The sequence below is a fragment of the Lepisma saccharinum genome, chromosome 8, assembly GCF_977018435.1.
Source record: "Lepisma saccharinum chromosome 8, izLepSacc3.1, whole genome shotgun sequence".
In the NCBI taxonomy this organism is placed as follows: Eukaryota; Metazoa; Arthropoda; class Insecta; order Zygentoma; family Lepismatidae; genus Lepisma; species Lepisma saccharinum.
This window is the reverse complement of record NC_139236.1, coordinates 34630043-34649067: the sequence shown is the minus strand read 5'-3', so window position 1 is coordinate 34649067 and position 19025 is coordinate 34630043. Positions and strand designations below refer to the sequence as shown.

General features: G+C 36.8%; 1 protein-coding gene across 2 annotated transcripts in view; it reads left to right on the top strand.

The window, feature by feature from the left end:
* LOC145990929 (catalase-like) overlaps positions 1-19025 on the top strand; it is an 87654-nt gene that overhangs the window by 50367 nt on the left and 18262 nt on the right. For both annotated transcript variants that reach the window (XM_083126466.1, XM_083126467.1), the window contains exons 2-3: positions 13386-13557; positions 14684-14825. In XM_083126466.1, coding sequence (XP_082982592.1) covers positions 13386-13557; positions 14684-14825 — 314 coding nt within the window. The remainder of the gene's footprint in view (positions 1-13385; positions 13558-14683; positions 14826-19025) is intronic.

Sequence of the window (19025 nt, the reverse complement as noted above, 5' to 3'; positions counted from 1 at the left end):
TGGATCATAGCCCACGCCAGTCATTCCTGAGAACATTCAGCGCGTGGAGCAGCTGATCCTGGACAATCGTCGCATAACCTTTCGTGAAATTGCAAGTATCAATACTATACTATCAACAGTGAATATTACTGCAGTGTTCTGCGTGATGTGCATAAGAGTTTATGGAAGAAACGTCCGGGTTTCATCACAAAGGGTGTTCTCTTTTTGCAAGACAATGCACGACAGCATACCGCTCAACGCACATTCCAAATATTCCAGAAAATCGGCTGGGAGATATTACGACACCCCCCTATAGTCCTGACTTAGCGCCAAGTGATTTTCACCTGTTTGGAACCCTGAAGGAATTCCTTAGAGGAAAACATTTCAACACTGGTGATGAAGTGAAGAATGCTGTCCTACAATGGCTCCGCCGTAATGATAAATCTTTCTATGCCGAAGCATTCCAGTCGTTAGTTAAACGCTGGGATAAGTGTATAACTGTAGCAGGAGGTTATGTGGAAAAATAAATCCAGTTACCACACTTTGAAATTTGTTTTTCTATTTCTTTTAAAAAAAAAGTCCCCGATTGACTTGAACGACCCTCGTATATATATATATATGGATTGTCTATTTGGAAATAGTTTTTCACCAAGAGCACCACTTCAGATTTCAATCCCTGAAGATGAGAGTGATGTTAGCTCTCGAAAGCTCGGAACCCTATCAGGAAATCACCTGGATGATTGCCCGAGAAAACCTTTTCGATATTCGCCGCCAGGAAAGCTTCCAATAATTATTTCAACCTTAAGATATGTATATTAACAAGGTCAAATTCCAGAATGGAGAAACGAAACTATATATTTAATTTATCTGAACTGTGACAAGTGAAGATGGAACCCAGAATTCCTAAAGTTGCACAATTTTTTAAAATTGTGTTAATACTATTTTTCTTTCTTTAATTGAGCGAATGGTTTTAGTTTTAAAATTCCATGGAAAATCAGTTAGGCGTTGACTTATGATCCCTAACATTGTGACTAGGGCTGATGTATCGGTAAGTATCGGTTGAAATTTTTCCACCGATACCATTGTTTTTGAGTCGCTAGAAGCGCGGCCAAGACCAACATTTGTTCCTTTTCAAAGGTTCGTTCACCTTTTCCAACTTACCTTTGGTCTTGAGAAAATTTCGAAAAATATATATATATATTTTGCATTCCTTACATGAACGTAGACTCAAGTTTCCACGAACAGCAAGAAGTACGTGAAATTTCCACCGTCACAGATTAGCTAACAGGAAGAATAACAACATGAAATATGTCCACAGAAAAACGTTTGGTGGGTTAATTTATTCATCACCGCTTGTTAGAAATGCATATCTATAAAATGTAATAATACTTATACACATTTATACATATGGATAGGCTATAATTATTTTAAGTTATATATTATAATTATTATTTTAAATTTGAATTACACAAGTATCGGTGGGAATCGGTGAGGACATCGGTATCAGCTCTAATTTTGACCATTTTTTTAATGGGGTGCGTGGATCCTCCTCTTCTTATAAAACCGACTACAAGGATTTTGAATAAAAATCATGTTTGTCCGATTTTTAGGGATTGCTTATTTTCATAACACACTATTTTCAAATGAGTATATATTGGGAATGAATCAAGCTAGGAATTAAACACCCCTTTGAATATCAATAATCCATATTATCTAGTCAACAAGTGGATATTTCGAACACGTTTTGATTAAGTGTTGGAAGTGTTTAGTATTCAAAGTTGAATATCAAAAACACTCCCGATCAATTTTGCTCATTTTTCTTCTACATTGTATTAAAATTTGATGCTAGTGTTTTCTCCACGTACAGAAAAATCATATTTTGATATTTGCATGTAGTGCATTCGACTGTTTGCAATTGAGAAGAGCGAGCAGTCTTGAGTGTTAATGTTAAATGCAGTCATTCATACTGAAACTGTTTTGTACAAGATAACTGACAAATGACTTGCGAGTGAATAGAACATCCCTTGCACCCACCATTTCATGCCCTCTTTCAAAGGACATTCAGGAACGAAGGAACAGCGTTTGCGTGAGTTTTACTTGTCTACGTCTTACTAACACCCCCATTTTTATTATTATTGCCTCGGTGATTTATCAACATATCCCATAATCATCTGTATTCCATCCTATCAAGGTTTACACAAACTATCTCAAATAGGAATCCAGTACGAGGCACTGTTTCATCAGAATTTCCACTCTAGAAGGATAGAAAGGTAAATTTGGACTCAAAACGACCATAAATAATGCAATTGTTTTGTTTTTGTTTTTTAAAAAAAATTGGGGTGATGTGAAAAATTCTCGGGGGTTATGGTTACAGCACTTCAGTAAGAACGTCGAGGAATAATAATAATAATAATAAAATCGTCTTTATTAGAGCGGGCGTGTTTCGGCCTCTAGGGCCCTTGTCTGATAGATTAATACAATACAATGGAATAAAGTGTATACATTGAAAAAATAAAAACATGAAAAGGATTATATATCAATACAAATAAGAACAATATATAGGTATATAAGCATATATGTATAGATAGTGAAAAAGAAAAACAGATTTACCTATAAATTGTTGAACATAGGTATCTAATGTTTGTTGCTTTTGCCTTTAGTACATATGTATATTCAGTAATCTGGAACAATGAATATAATAATAATAATAATGAAGTGAAATAAAATAATGAAATTATAAAATTTATATGCACACAGTTGCCAAATGTTACAGTGTTTTTTTTAATAAATGAAAAGTTGCTCGTGATTAAGTATTTCGCCGCCTTGCCAGTAGATACTGTTTGACACTCTTTTTAAATAGCTTATGGCTGTTGATGGAGGTTGGGAGGGAATTCCATTCTTTAGTGGCAGTTACGGTATACGAGCTCTGCGCTTGTGTATAGAAATAGACACAGCATGCAACAAGTTTTCTCGTGTCTTCTTGGCAACGTAGGATGATGTCGCATTTTGAGATTCATTACGTAACTGGTCGAAAGGCATTTGTATTGTCCTGTAAACACGATGTAATTTTTTTTCTTTCACTGCGAGTAACTTCACGAAGATAGTGGAGTATGAGACTTTTTAAGGCCATGAGTGAGATAAACCATGAACATTTCTTGGTTATTCAGCTTTTGATGCAGGTTTTTCAGGAGGGGGGGGGGTGTGGCGGCAAAATAAGGCATTTTCCAGAGGGGTGAAACAACACATTCCCAGGGAGGGCAAGGAATATATGCCTCGAAATTTTGGCAATGCTTTGTTTTATTTGAAAAATTAATAAAATTTACTTTACGTTCAAACATATAGAAAAGTTAATAACATTTACTTTTACTTTCAAACGTAAAAAGCACAATGAACCAAATACAATTTTTCACCACTCGTTTTCCAGGGGGGACAAGCGTCCCCTTGCCTCCCACCATACCTCCATCCTCTGAACCCGTCCCCAATAGTTTTGCTTTTTATTTTATTCTTTTTATTTACCAGTGGCGGCGCCAGACTTCTAGTGCGTAGTGAGCCACTGAATGGCTGTGAAATATTTAGGTGGGCACATCAAGAAAATAATTATCTATTAATTTTATTTTTATCACAAAATTTACTTATTGCATTTTGATAGGGTGGGTCACTCTGATTTTGGATAAGACGTGATCCACTCTAGCATACCGGTATTGTTTACATTTTTAAAACCACAAAGATTTTTTCTGGACCTCCCCGATGGCGTAGTGGTAACGTCTTCGCCTTGTAATCAAGGGGCCCCAGGGTCGATACCCGGTGGAGGCTCATACTGATTCGGATCCTACTTTAAACTGTAGGTCCAGTCCCAATTAGCCTATCTGTGCATAAAAGTGGACTTAAGGCGAAGAGGGACAATTACGCACCAGGCATGCATTTATTCCAATATCGTCGGAATGAGCAATGCTACTAAAAAGATCTCCGCCAGAAATGAAGAGTATGAATTTCTCCCCATGTGGCAAGTGGAAGCGGTTTCCTAAGTTGATTATTAAGCCTTATACGATTTTTGAAAAATATGATGAATTAGTATTTACTAGGGATGGGACCGATTAATCGGTACTCTATCGGTATCGGCCGATATAGGCATATCGGTGTATCGGTTTATCGGTAAAATTACCGATTATTTTACCGATCCGATATATCGATTATTTTCTGATAATTTAGTGCAAAATTCTGCCATTTTGTTGTAATTTTTATGGATAATATACATGCCCTACTTTCTAAAAAAGTAAATGTCTACATATGCAATTTCTCTTGCACTGCAGTCACCTTGAAACACACATTTATTAAAGAGGTCAGTGAACCTTTCAGGTTCTTCAAGGACCATTTCTAATTTTATATCGGATCGGTAGAATATCGGTTATCGGTATCGGTAAATTTTATATCGGTACTTTATCGGTATCGGCCAAATTTTCATATCGGCCCATCCCTAGTATTTACCGAATCCCATGTATTCCTTATGGGACATCCACTTCAACTTCAAGTTACGGATCATCAAATGGGAGTTTCGACTTTTCCTACTACTATGACATAGTTCAACGAATAAAATAATGGTCCCATAAGCCTACTGCATTTCTCCTTGCCGCCTACGGCCATCCTGGCAGTGTTGCCAAACCTGATGTGCATAATAGAGCTAAATTTCACCATTAATATAACTAAAGAGGACTTTCAAGATTAACGAAGGCTGCATAAAGTGCCTACTAGGGTAATTTAAGTTGTCAGAGGGGTGGGGGTACTGCTATTACCGTTAGCTTTAAAGTGATGGCAATTTATTCTTAGTTTTCACCGCCTAGATTTGGCGGCATCACCCATCTCAATAATCCAATGATGTTAATATAAAATCGAAAATAAAGGGTTCCCGGATAACAAAATTGTCATCTTCATCTTAGCCACAGCGCTATATATAAAAATACATGGGGAGGAAAGAAGAGGTGGGTGACGCAGCCTATAGCCATACTAATATCACGTCACGTGCAAAATGTACACTCATGGCAAAAGTTGGTATTTATGGGCCGGAGCCAGTGGTGCCATCATAGTGGGGCAGAGGTCGGGTTACACAGTTCACAGTCAAACGAGTGCACGAAAGAGCCAGATCTGGCTCCAAAAGAGCGAAGTTGGCAACAGTGATGAGCAGCTGCCCCAGCGAGAAAGACCTAGGGGAAATTGTCCCTCCTCGCCTTAAAACTTAACAATTCAAAGATTTGTTCGGGTAAAACACAACTACGCATTAAGGCGTTCATACATGGTTCGAATTTTTGAAACACATCGAAACTGGGCATTCGAATCAAAAGCAATTGCAGTTTTTAGTCCATTGGTTCGAGTTTTTTAAAGACCATTTTATGCACAGATAGGTTAAAGGGTACTGGACCTACAGTTGAAGGAGATCAGAACCACCCTGTGTTTTTCGCCTGGATCGAACCCAGGACCACTTGATTGCAAGGTGACGTGACGTTACCATACGCCATCAAGGAGGTTCGCACTGTTTGTTAGGTACACAATGATAGATATACGAGGTATATTCGAAAACAAACGGTCGATTGGCTGTAAGAGAAGAAATGCCAAATTTTGTGCAGCACTCATGTGAGTTTATATACGTATATGTGTGTGTGTTATATATATATATAATTTGTGAGTTCAAGCGTATGTTATATCGTGAAACGAGTTCTTGTGCTTCATGCAAAAAGCAACTGTCTGGGAGCGGAGCCTGTAGGCTTCCTGACACCACCCATTATTTCTTCATTTGTTTTGACTCGTTTATTAATCAACGAGATGCATTCTACAATTGGTAAGATTGCGTAGGCAGTTCCTACCCGCTACTACTTGCACTTACGGGGTTTCTTGTTTGATTCCTTTAAAGGTGCATCCAATAGGGAGGGTGTAATGTGGCATGCATCTCCTTCCACTAATTCTACAATAGTTTAGTTTTATCAAGTATCTGGCCTCTATTGCTTTTAAATTTTAGGCCCATAGGGAGATTAGCTCCATCAAGCAGCCTTGGCCCACTACTGTATACATTTACGGCAATGGAATAATTAAGATACGTGGGCCACGTAAACTCTGATTTTGTCTTAAAGCCAGTTGCCGCTTTAACCCAAATGACGAAATTGTCTCAGTTTTGTCTGATGGACCTGGTTTCTGAGGAAAGATTTGTTGGTTTAATAAAAGAACATCTACAGTTTATTCTGAGAAGTTTATTGTGCTTCTCACTCGGACGAACACAAGTACTTCAAAAAAAATATTCGAGAACCCAAAAACAGTTGAACATCGATAGTGCAGCTTTGCACAGACTACAACCTATGTAGTATATTAACTCTTGAATTCCCGTTTATACACTTTATATGTTTATTGACAAAAACACCCTACATATAACCCCCCTTTTTTTCAATGAATAATAAAGTGTGTATCATCATAATTACTCACTCATCATATTCATTAAGTTACAATTCCTTCTTAACTTTATACCTGTTTGTGGTTTTGTTAATGTATCTGCAATCATGTCTTCTGAAGCACAGTACTTAAATGTTATTTCACCTTTATAATACAGATAACGTACAAAATGATATTTTACATCAATATGTTTAGTTCTCAAACTATTTTTTTCATTTTTAATTAATTTGTTACAACTTTGATTATATTCATTTATGATAATTGGATAATCACATTTTTTATCCATATCATTTAACACATATTTTATCCATTTTGCTTCCTTACATGCTTCTGCAATTGCCACATACTCAGCTTCAGTGGAAGATAATGAAACAATAGATTGTTTTCTACAAGCCCAGCTTATCATACCTCCCTTATACATAAATACATAACCACTGTTTGATTTTCTAGTTGATACATCCCCAGCCCAATCAGCATCCTCATAACCTAACAAATAATCATTTTCAAATTCAAATTTGTTTCCTAATTTTAACTTATATGATTGAGTTCCCTTTAAATAACAAAAAATTCTTTTTACTTCAATCCAATCAGCTTTAGTAGGACAACTGACCTTCTGACTCAAAATTGACACACTTGCTGATATGTATGGTCTAGTATTTATACTTATGTACAATAATGCTCCAATAGCTTGTCTGTATTGTTCATTACTTGGTAATGGTTCAGAAGTTTCTGCATATTTAATGTATCCAGAATCCATTGGAATTTTTGATGATTTTGCAACTTGCAATCCAAATTGTTTGATTAACTTCCCTATATAATTACTTTGATGAAGAGCAAAAATTCCATCCTTACTTCTCTCAACTTGAATTCCCAGATAACAACTAATATCACCAAGACAATTAATCTGAAATTTCTTTGACATTAACATTGCTAAATCATTAATCAAATCAACATTTGTACATGCATTCACAAGATCATCTACATACATTAGAATATAGATCATATTCCCATCAACAGATTTTGTATTAAGACATGGATCTGCCTCACCTCTTTTGAGATCATTGTTAACCAAAAAATCATCAATTTTATTATACCATGATCTTGCTGCTTGTTTTAACCCATATATGCTTTTCTTCAATCTGCATACATATTCTTTTTTCCTAGGTTGATGATATCCCTCAGGTTGTTTCATGTATATTTCTTCATCTAAATCACCATACAAAAATGCTGTCTTTACATCAAAATGCTTGACTGCCATATTCATTTGTCCTGCAACTGTTAAAAGAACTCTGAATGTTGCTTGTTTTCCAACTGGTGCAAACACTTGATCATAATCATCACCATATATTTGTGAATATCCTTGAGCAACTAGTCTGGCTTTGTAAGGAGTAACTTTTCCTTGTGCATCTTCTTTAATGGTATACACCCATTTACTACCAATTACATTTCTTCCATTTAATGGTTGAACTAGTTCCCAAGTTTTATTTTCTTTTAATGAGTTCATTTCTTCATTCATTGCCGTCTCCCATTTATCATTATCAGGTCCTGTAACTGCCTCTTCAAAAGATGTTGGTAACTTTCTTTCCACAATGACCTTTTGTAGACATCTAGCTGGTAATTGTCCTTTTGTTGTACGAGCAGATTTTCTGATAACATCTGGTGTCCTTTTATTTACTTTGATATCTGTATGTTAATCAGTTTTTGAATCACTCTTCACTTCCTTTTTACCAAAATGTGAATGCATTTCTGGTTCCTCTCCAAGAATGTCCACGGATAATTCACAATCAGTATTATGATTAGAATCAGATTTTTGGATAGGTTTCAAAGTTGAAATTACATGACTTGAGTTTTCAATAAATTTACAGTCTCTGCTTATGTATATCTTATCTGATGTTATATCTAGTAACCTATATCCTTCATATCCAACTAAGACAAGTTTTGTTCCTTTAACGTCCATGTTGTGTCGATGACTTAGAATCATAGCATATCCAACACTGCCAAACACTTTCACATGACCCATGTATGGTTGCTTTCCGTACCATTTTTCATATGGAGTAGTCTCCAATATATTTGTGGGTAACCTGTTCTGTAAGTAATTTGCTGTATTTATAGCTTCACCCCAGTACTTCTTGTGTATGCCAGCATCAATTATCATGCAACGAGCCATTTCAACTAAACTTCTGTTTTTCCTTTCCGCAACGCCGTTCTGTTGTGGGGTATATGGTACTGTAGTTTGATGTTCTATTCCTTCCCTTTTGAAGAAATCTTTCAATTGTAATGACATATACTCTCCTCCATTATCAGTCCTGATGACTTTAGGTTTTCTTTTAAATTTGTTTTTCACATATTGTACAAATTCCTGTAACTTATCTTCAACTTAACTCTTTTTCTTCATTAGATATACCATAGTAAACCTACTAAAATCATCTATAAATGTAAGTATATATTTGTTCCCACTAGGAGTTTCAACATCCATCGGACCACTATATCTAATAATTCCTTTGATTTTTCAGTTTTCAATTTTGGAAATGATTTACGAGAAATTTTACCTTGAATACATTCCTCACAAATTTTAGTTACATTACATGCATCAATATCAACACCTTTAACTAAATTTCCTTTACCAAGATTTTTAACAATTGTTGCATCTGTGTCCTAATCTACGATGCCAAAGATGAATACATTTCCTGTCATTTTCATGACTTTCCTTGTGCAATTGATTTACAGATTCTACATTTGAAATAGTATTCAACTTATATAAATTATTTGTCAGATCTGCTGATGCAACAGCTTTTCCATCTTTACTAATGATACAAGTGTTATTGTGAAATTCAACATTTAAACCTTTTTCAGTAAGACATTTCACCGATAGTAAACTACCATGCAATTCAGGTACATACAACACAGATTTTACTAATACATCCTGTATACCTTTATCATGTATACATTGTATTACACCTTGACCCATTCCTTGTGATTTCATCTGCAAGGTATATTTCATTTGTTATACTTGGATTAAATGTGGCAAAAAATTCCTTCTCACTGGTCATATGACATGTGGCTGCTGAATCAATGTACCATTTGTCTTTACCTGTACCTTTTTCACTTGCTTCAAAACACAGAAAATGAACATTATCACAATCAGAACCACTTTCATCATCTCTTTTTTCACTTTCTTCAACATTACTCACCTGGTTTGCTTTATACACAATTTTCCTTTTATGTGCCTTGTACTTAAAACAATCACGTTTAAAGTGACCTAGCTTTTTACAAAAATAACAGACATTTTTCACATTATCGGATTTCACTTTAAGAGCACTTTCTGAATAAACACCACTGTCAGTTTTGGCTTCCTTTCTTCTCTTATATTCATGTATGAGCTTCCCTTTCACCATTTCTAAAGTTAGGTCTTCTTCCAGTCTCGTCTCCAGTGCAGTAATTAGCATCTCGTAACTGTCCGGCAGGCTACACAACAACATTGCTACTTGCAAATGTTCCGCTAAATTTTCACCAAAAGCTGCAAGTTGATCCACAATATCCAACATTGCATTAATGTGCTGCTCCATGTTGCCATTTTCACTAAGCTGTAAGCGGCACAATTTCTTCAATAAATACACTTTAGTTGTGAGACTTGATTTTTCATGATACCGTTGCAAAGAATCCCAATATCCTTTCGCTGTTTCCTGTTTTCTTACATGAACGAGTTGATCGTCTTCCAGCAAAAGTCCAATGGTGGCCCTAGCTTTTCTGTCTTTTTTCTTCCATTCCTCATCCGGTTCTTTCGGCTGCACACCCGTCACTACATCCAACAATTCCTCCTTTAGAAGTAGTAACTCCAATTTGTACTTCCACGTTTGATAGTTCCTGTTATTTAACTTCTGTATAGTCGATTTCACAGACTCCATTTTCACAGTCTGTATTCAAACATGAACAGCCGCACTACCTCGTTTTCCTTATTACAACTGCATTAGACGTGTTCTCAGTGTTCTGGGCCCATAACCTATGTTGGTTTAATAAAATAACATCTACAGTTTATTCTGAGAAGTTTATTGTGCTTCGCACTCGGACGAACACAAGTACTTCAAAAAAAATATTAGAGAACCCAAAAACAGTTGAACATCGATAGTGCAGCTTTGCACAGACTACAACCTATGTAGTATATTAACTCTTAAATTCCCGTTTATACACTTTATATGTTTATTGACAAAAACACCCTACAAGATTTAGCGTGAGTCGCCCATAGCAACCACCTGGGTGCTACAGGGCCTCCCCGATGGCGCAGTGGTATCGTCGTCGCCTTGTACTCAAGGGGTCCCGGGTTTGATTCCCAGTGGAGGCACATAGTGGTTCGGATCCCACTTTACACTGTAGGTCCAATCCCAATTAGCCTTACTGTGCATAAAGTTGACTTAAAGCACCAAATCAATCAATCAATAAAACCTGGGCGCTACAAGGCTTTCAGAAGAAAGCTTCAGAAATTGATTTCTTTAACAAGACCTACTCTCAAGGAAGTTTTCTTGGCTGATGCTAGAGTCTCATGTCCAGAAGGTTTAATAAAAAGCTGGTTTATATCTCGTACTCATCACAGGTCACAGGCTATCAAACTCTTTTAAAAAGCGAACTAAAAATGTTACGTGACAAATCATCTTTGGCCATAACATTAACACGAATGGATGTTCATTGGGCCAAGGTTCGAATACTGGGTAAGGCATAGATGTATCACTGTGGCTGTCAAGTGACTACAGTTGTATGCAGTGAGACATTACCTGTTAGTTCTACGTCATAGTCCTTTCCCTACATTGTGCTATTATTTCCCTGTCGTGATTATCCTGTTGTGGACTAATGCGACGTTATTTAAAACAACTTAGCAACGAAATAATCATTAAAAATGTGCAAGACTAGGCACATTATGAATATGGAAATAATGTTATATTACGCTGATTTAGGATTTAGTAATATTAAATTATCCAGGGAGTTGAAACCTAGAAACACGATATGCTTACTTGGAACCAATGAATCAGATTACCAGGCAAGCATATATGTATGTACTATGTACGTAGTGGCGTGCCCAAGTGAGGGGTTGGTGGCAGTTATACCCCCCCCCCCCCCACACACACACACTGTGTCCCTGTATTCCTAAAAAAGAAAGTCAAAAGCAGGAAAAGATGGCAAAATGAGGGCAAACTATTGAAAAAAAAAGTAGGCGCTACGTAACCCGCTCGAAAATCCTAGCATCTGGGAGCTGTACACAATCACGTTGCCAGACTGAGTCATTAGTATTATTTTAATATGTTGCTTCACCCTGAGTGCATCCCAGATTGCTGAAACGCGTGTGTTCTGTGCAGTTCCTTTTCTATTAATATGGTTTATTTTACTTCGCTTTTCTGCCTCTTTTGGCTAATCACGAAGATGAAGATGAGCGATATGATGATGATTTTGATGAAGGGGGACACACAAAGAACACCCATGCCCAGGTCGGGATTCGAACTCTGTACCCCTGGCGTTGTAGCATGCTGTGATAATGAAACCCCTTTTTGGGTCATACATACGCAATACAGAAATTGTAGTGATAATTTTGATTATTAAGTATTATTTACTTTGTACATAAAGTGAAAATTCAACAATGACCTGGCAAGAAATTATCCAGGTTTTAAAGGATGGAAGAAACTAATATGAGTAAAGTGTAAAAGGTGGCTGTCACTTGATGTTGAAAGAGTGATACTAATGTTAGTGGAATTAAATTCATATTCCTTGTCCCAATATAAACTACCAATTTTTTTTTAATTTTTTTTTAAGTTGCATTCGCTTATGATGATATTTCATTCTAATATTCAAGAATTGGAAAAGGAGCAAAATTCTGTGCTTCAAATTATAGATATTCTTAGTTATGATTGTCATATGTTAAATAATATATTAGGAAATTGCTTTCTTTGCTTAAAGGTAAGAGGATACTATTGAAAAATATCATCTGAGAAGTATTTGTGAGCAAAGTGTTGGTAAGATTTTCTATATTGATCAAATTTGATTAAATTATGAATAATGGAAAATGTGTTCTCATTTTTTGCAGTGTCCTCTCTTTTATGACTTTGTCCTACTTTTTCCCCCATCCTCTGTCCTCTTTTTTTTGAATGTGTGTGTCTTGTCACCCTAACTAGGGTGGGGGTGCGGTATTAAATGAAGTCAGAATCCCTTTAACCGAAGAATGTAGTGGGAAAATACTGAAAATATGGTAAGGTTCACTGTAGGGGATTTTTTTCTTTGGATTGATTGTTGTGATAAGCGAAAAAAAGGTAAAGAAATGAACAATTGAAACTTGTTTACTTGTTTGACTGAGAACATTTTTCCTCAATAATGTTCGCACAGCTATCATTGTTGGGATAAAAGAAAGGGAGAGCGGTATTATTGTTCTGTACTAGTTGGTAAGACAACACGGCATCTGATTTTAATTTCTTTGTCCATAATTTCGTTATCCTCCCATCGATAATATAAACTATCTGTTGCGCTAAAGGTATGAAGAATAATTTATAAAATAACCGATTATAAGCAAGACAATTACGAAATTGTGCAGAAATACATCGTATTACGAGAAAATTGAAGAAATATGTTGTAAAAACACGAAATTGGTAAAATAAGTCAAAATATGCCTTATCAAGTTCGTCCATTTCAGATACGTAAAGATCTGACCCCAGTATTCCATCTGATGCCAAAAAAAAATATGATATAACATAAAGTCCTGGGCCCTAGTTATGAGAATGAATGATGATTAGATGAAATCGAAGGCACCTGACCCAGGCACAGCTCAGATGCAGAATCTTCAATGATCAGATTAGGTGTTGATCACTTATGATGGCTGAAAAAACAACTTTGTCAGAAGAGACTTGGATGACTTAGGATATTTAAATGCATTTTAACCTGTGTATACATGTGGATGTATGTTCCTAGACTTACATTTTCCCACCATTTTTGTCTTGCAGAACACAGATCAATTAACAACAGGTTTTGGAGCACCAGTTGCCGACAAGAAGAATGTCATCACAGCCGGACCACGAGGACCAATGCTCCTCCAGGATGTCCACTTTCTGGACGAGATGGCCCACTTTGACAGGGAGAGAATCCCAGAAAGAGTGGTGCATGCCAAAGGAGCTGGTGAGTGTCAGTTTCTAATAAAAAAATAGTCCGTAAAGTTTTGAGTTTGCCATCCTCATAACTCACTCCACTCCTGAAAGAACAAATCACTCTCAAACCATTAATAAGGACTCCCTGCCCTCTTCACCACTTCACCTAGTATATTAAATTGAGGAAGGGGTGGGTGATGGTGAAAAATTCACATGTTAGATTAAATTGTTTTTCCTCCATAATTTGTACTTTTTTCAGGATTTCATCTTAAATTCTGCTCTGCATTCCTTTCTTTGAGTTGAAATCATAAGTGTTCACGTCGGAATTGCATAATCTTTCGTATTGGAGGTCATGGGCTTTATTAACAAAAGATCTTTGGATGCTGTTGAACTAAACTGAACTAATCTCTGATGCAACGGCTCTTTGTGGGCAAAGGCCTGCAAAGCAGCTTTTCTTTGGGTGATCTGTTGTCAGCACATCACAACTAGATGCTGCTCTTTTCTGTCATTTTAGAGTCTAGACCAAAGACTAGGTCAAAACTATCATTTTCAACCTCCAAGTGGGTATTGAGCCTATATTACTTTAATCAAAGACAAGGGTACTAACCTTGTTACTTAAAGGGAGCTCCTTTTTATGCTCCACCAATATTTTATTGTATTCAACATAAAAAACAAATCATTTAAATAACCAAATCTGACGCAGGAGACCTGGAGTGAATGATCTAACATTGGAATTTTTAATTTTTTTTTCCCGACCTTGTTCCCACATAAGTGGCTCTGTTGTTCACCTAGCTTGTAATAAGAGGTACTTTGGTGCAACCCTGAGGGGTAAAGGTGGTTGGAACATGGTTATCGCATCACTTCCACATTTCCCTGTGCACTTTATGGCATGGTGCAATGAGCATGGGGAACATTATCTACCTACCTTTTTATTTTCGTCACCAACAATTTACTTTCAAAAGTTTTTATCATTTTGTGCACCTGTTTGAGGGCTGTCAAAACTTCCATGTCAAATTAATGAACAGAACATTTATAAAACTCAACTTCGTGATTTCAGTTTCATTATCTTAATGCCAGTTGAACGTACTAAAAATTCAAACTTTTGCTCAGTTTGAGATCATAAGTAAGTCTGTTATTCTCTTTCATTTCCAATACAGGTGCATTTGGTTACTTTGAAGTGACCCATGACATCACAAAGTACACTAAGGCTGTTGTGTTCTCCAAAATTGGTAAACGTACTCCACTTGCTGTGAGGTTTTCGACTGTTGGTGGAGAGAGTGGATCAGCTGATACAGTAAGGTATGGTGTAACTCTGATGTCTTTATCATTTCCTTTGACTACATTAAGTACTTAAGACTTATTCAAATAAGTGGTATACAGGCTGTAAGGTTTTTCACACTTAAGTAACAAGCTACGCTGGTATCGGTATCAAAGTTTTGGTTGGATTTTATTTACTGATACAGGCTGATACTTTTACGGCATTTTGATCATTCACGGTCTGCAAAAATGCTGTGCGACAGTTTTGTGGAGTATAATTATTCTGAGAGTTATGCAAAATTTGAAGTTTTCATTGATATTATGACAAATATTATGTAAAAAAAGCTGTATTTTGTCAATACTTTGTAGGTATTTTTATATTCTGATATAATTTTTGAACATTTTAATGCAAAACTCGCGTAAATTGATTCTCATGATTTGAGTGCAATACACCCACTAATATTAATCAGTATTTGAAATAACTTTTATTACAATTTTCAAACATCAGGACCATTGGGAATCTGTAAGAGTATCGGCTCAACCTTAATGCTAACAACTATTGAACTGTGTATCAACTCTCAATTGCATTATCTGTGGATGAGGTGGATTTGAAACCAAATTTGGCAAACAAACCTTTGATTCAATGTTTGATGTTACTGCTAGTACCAGGCCCGTAGCCAGGATTTTATTTGGCGGGGGGGTGCTCATTCCTTATCAGCAGAAGCGTCTCCAGAAATATTTGTAGAATGGGCAAGTCATCCATTGATCAAACTTGATTAGTACAAGTAATAATGACAATAATAATTATTACCATGGTTATAATTGTTATTTTACAATAATAACTATTATAAGTTATTACAAATACACAAATTTTAATCCAAATTTATTGTTATTATTATTATTGTAATTACATAAATGGCGGGACTTTGCTATTCGATGAGTATGAGTGACATTAAGTAAGAAATTTTTCTTACATTTTGTATAGTTAGTTGTACTGAAATTCATAGTTATTGTATTTTGTTATTAACTTTTTTTGAACAGAATGTGTAAAAGGCTTTAAAAGTTATGGGCAAATTTTACTGATAAAGTTTTTATTGTGTGACCTCTCACAAAGAAAACTATAAATTTTGGGAGGTGTGGGTCCATCTATTCTTTGGATTAAATTGTAGAATATAAAAATATAAGCTGGTTGCTGCTCTATAATACACTAAACTTTTTTCCATGTAATGTTTAATCCTGCTAAGGAAGTAAAATTAACTACCACTACACACTATTTAAATTAGATATTTGTAGAATTTTAGGAAGGGGGAGCTTCAGCCCTCTTAGCCCTCCCCCTGGCTACATGCCTGGCTCTTACTAATGTTGGTGATAATTGCTGCCAAATTTTCAGCTTTGTGAAAAACCTTGTTGTTGCACTTTTAAGTTGAAATGTGGCAAAATGTGGGCTGGAAAAATTATTATTCCATAGGTGAGGCAGTCATCAGGTAAAACACATGTATCTGTACATTGTTCTAAAATAATATTCATAAGTGAATAAGGTCTAATAAGGCTACAAGCAGAAAACTATGTTTCCACTCTTAAGTAATCTCACCATTAACATGCTGTCAAACTTGAATTTCTTCTGGCTGATACTAGGCAGTTACAGTGACAGCATCACTGTCACCCCCTTCCCCCATTCCCACCTTGGCGAACAAGGAAAATTATGTCAATAATAATAAAATAGTATTTATTAGTGTCTTCTTGTTTTGGCCTCGAGCCGCTCTGACAACAGACCCTTGTCTGGAAGTTGATTACAATGCAAAAATGAAATACAAGAATATACATTGATTACATATAAGCTTAATGAACATGGATTGAATAGAACAAACATAAATTGAATAACGAAGAAAGAGAAAAGGATTACATTTAAATTAAGTACATAGATATCTAATGATGAATTCTCTTTTGCTCCAAATGCATTTTTTAAATAATTTTTCAGAAGTGCCCCATTCCCACCCATTTTTTTCACTGCAGTTACAGTTCATTGGACTTCAAATGTGTGTAGTGTTAACCACTTGCCACATTACTATATATTTGGTACGGTCAATAAATAACCGGAATGAATCTTGTACAGACTTACTTTTTAATACTGGTCGGCATACCCCCCTGCGTTGATGAGGCAGGCATCCCACCGCTTCACCAGATTTTTGATGCCCCTGCCCCAGACGTCCTGTGGCCTCTGTGAGAACCAATGTGCATCCAAGGCAAAGGGGATTCCACGTAGGGTGCCTTTCAGTGGGCTAAACACATGAAAGTCACATGGGGATAGGTCAGGGCTGTAGGGGGATGGTCTAAGCATTCCCAACCCATTTGTGCGGTGATGTCCATAGTGTGTCCAGCAACGTGGGGACGTGCATTGTCTTGCAGTAGGATGACACCTCACCTCATTTCGCAAGATGTCAGAGTACAGAGCAGCGTTCATTTTCTCACCCTGCTGGAGGAAGCGACCGAGAAGTGGACCACAATGATCAAAGGAAAATATGAACATCACCTTGCGAACGAAGTCGACTTATCTGCTTTTCTTGGGTCGCGGGTACGAGGATTGTGTTTCCACTCCTTGCTGTCGCATTTACTCTTTGGTGTATACCGGCTGAGCAAGATCTCGTCCATTGCCCAATGTGCTCCAGGGAACCCTCGCCCTCTGTTGAGTACCTCTGGAGAAGCGTGAGAGACTTCCCCATCCATGTAGCCTTTTGCTCCTCTGTGAGCATCTTTGGCACCCAGGCTGCACACACCTTCTGGTATTGAAGGTGTTTATGAACAATAGTGTATGCTGTACCATGACTAATGCTGAGATCGGTTGCAATCTGGTTCAGACTAATCCCCCGATACTCCCGTATGAGGTCATCAATGGCAGAAGTGGACTCATCCATAATGGCACATTTAGGGTGCCCACTATGCACTACTCATCAGACACTGTTGTGTGTCCTGCTCGAAACCGACCTGCCCACTCATACACTTGTGTTCGGGACATGCACTCACCATCATACACAGCAGTCATACGCTTGTAAATGTTCCCTGGTGTGTTGCCTTCTGTCATCAGAAACTGTATCACAGATCGCTTAGCCTCCTTTGTGGCACCTGACACTGAATGACTGACTGGCACCTTGGAGGCAAATTGCACATACACAACCTCCCTTCCATGCCAGTGCTGCCACCTAGTGACGCAGTCTGGAACTCGTCTCGCAGACATGTGGCATACCCCAGCCTGGCCTACATATCCCGTAAGTTTCATCGCTTTTTTACTGCATTAATCCGGTTATTTATTTACCATACCAAATACCTTGGTTAATGGTAATTTCTTAAATGACTTTAAATTGCAGTGTAATACAGCTTGTCAGTTTTTCCCTTTAATAGAAGAACAGATCTGAAATGTGTGCTGATGTCAATAAATTGCCAGGCACAGTTCATCCTGTAGAGCAGGGGTTTTCAAACTTTTAGCTGTCGTGACTCACCTCCGCTGCTAAGATCTGCATGTGCCTCCCCACATAATATACAAATGCAGGTGATGTCATCATGAAATATCAATGCAAAATCTCTTTGTGTTTATTTCCTGTTTATACATATACATACACAAATGAAAATATAATGTGTGTAATTAGTGCAGGTAATGTACAATTTTTAAATGTTTATAAGCTGCTGTCAATTCATTCAGTGATACTATATTCACGAGATAAAATAGATAAATACAAATAGTAAGACACACTGGATAATAGATGTTAAAAACAGGCAAACAGCAATGTTTTGATTTCCTCATTTAACTGTAGTCCTGTTTCTTCTAACAACATGCTCAATTTATGAGACCAATGCTTTCATCTTGAATCTTCCTCTTACAAAGCAGGTACTTCATTTTGAAGGCTGATGCCTTGTCTGATAGATGCAGGATTCCCTTGTACCTTGTAGAAATACATTCGGAACATTTAATTTGTGTAAAATATCGGAAAGTATGCCAACTTCTGGACAAAGACACTGTCAATGAAGTTTGCAGCATTGGCATATTTTTCTTCTACAAGGTACAAGTGCAGTTTCTGTCTCAGTTCAAGAACACGGGAGATGTTATTACCCATGGCCAACCAACATGAGTTATAGTAATACAGAAGAAGAAATTAATATTTTTTTATTAACACATTTCAAATTTTCAGAAAAACTAAATATTTTTTTGGAAGTTCTCGTTCCTCCTCTGCGAAACTTCGGCTTCTCCCC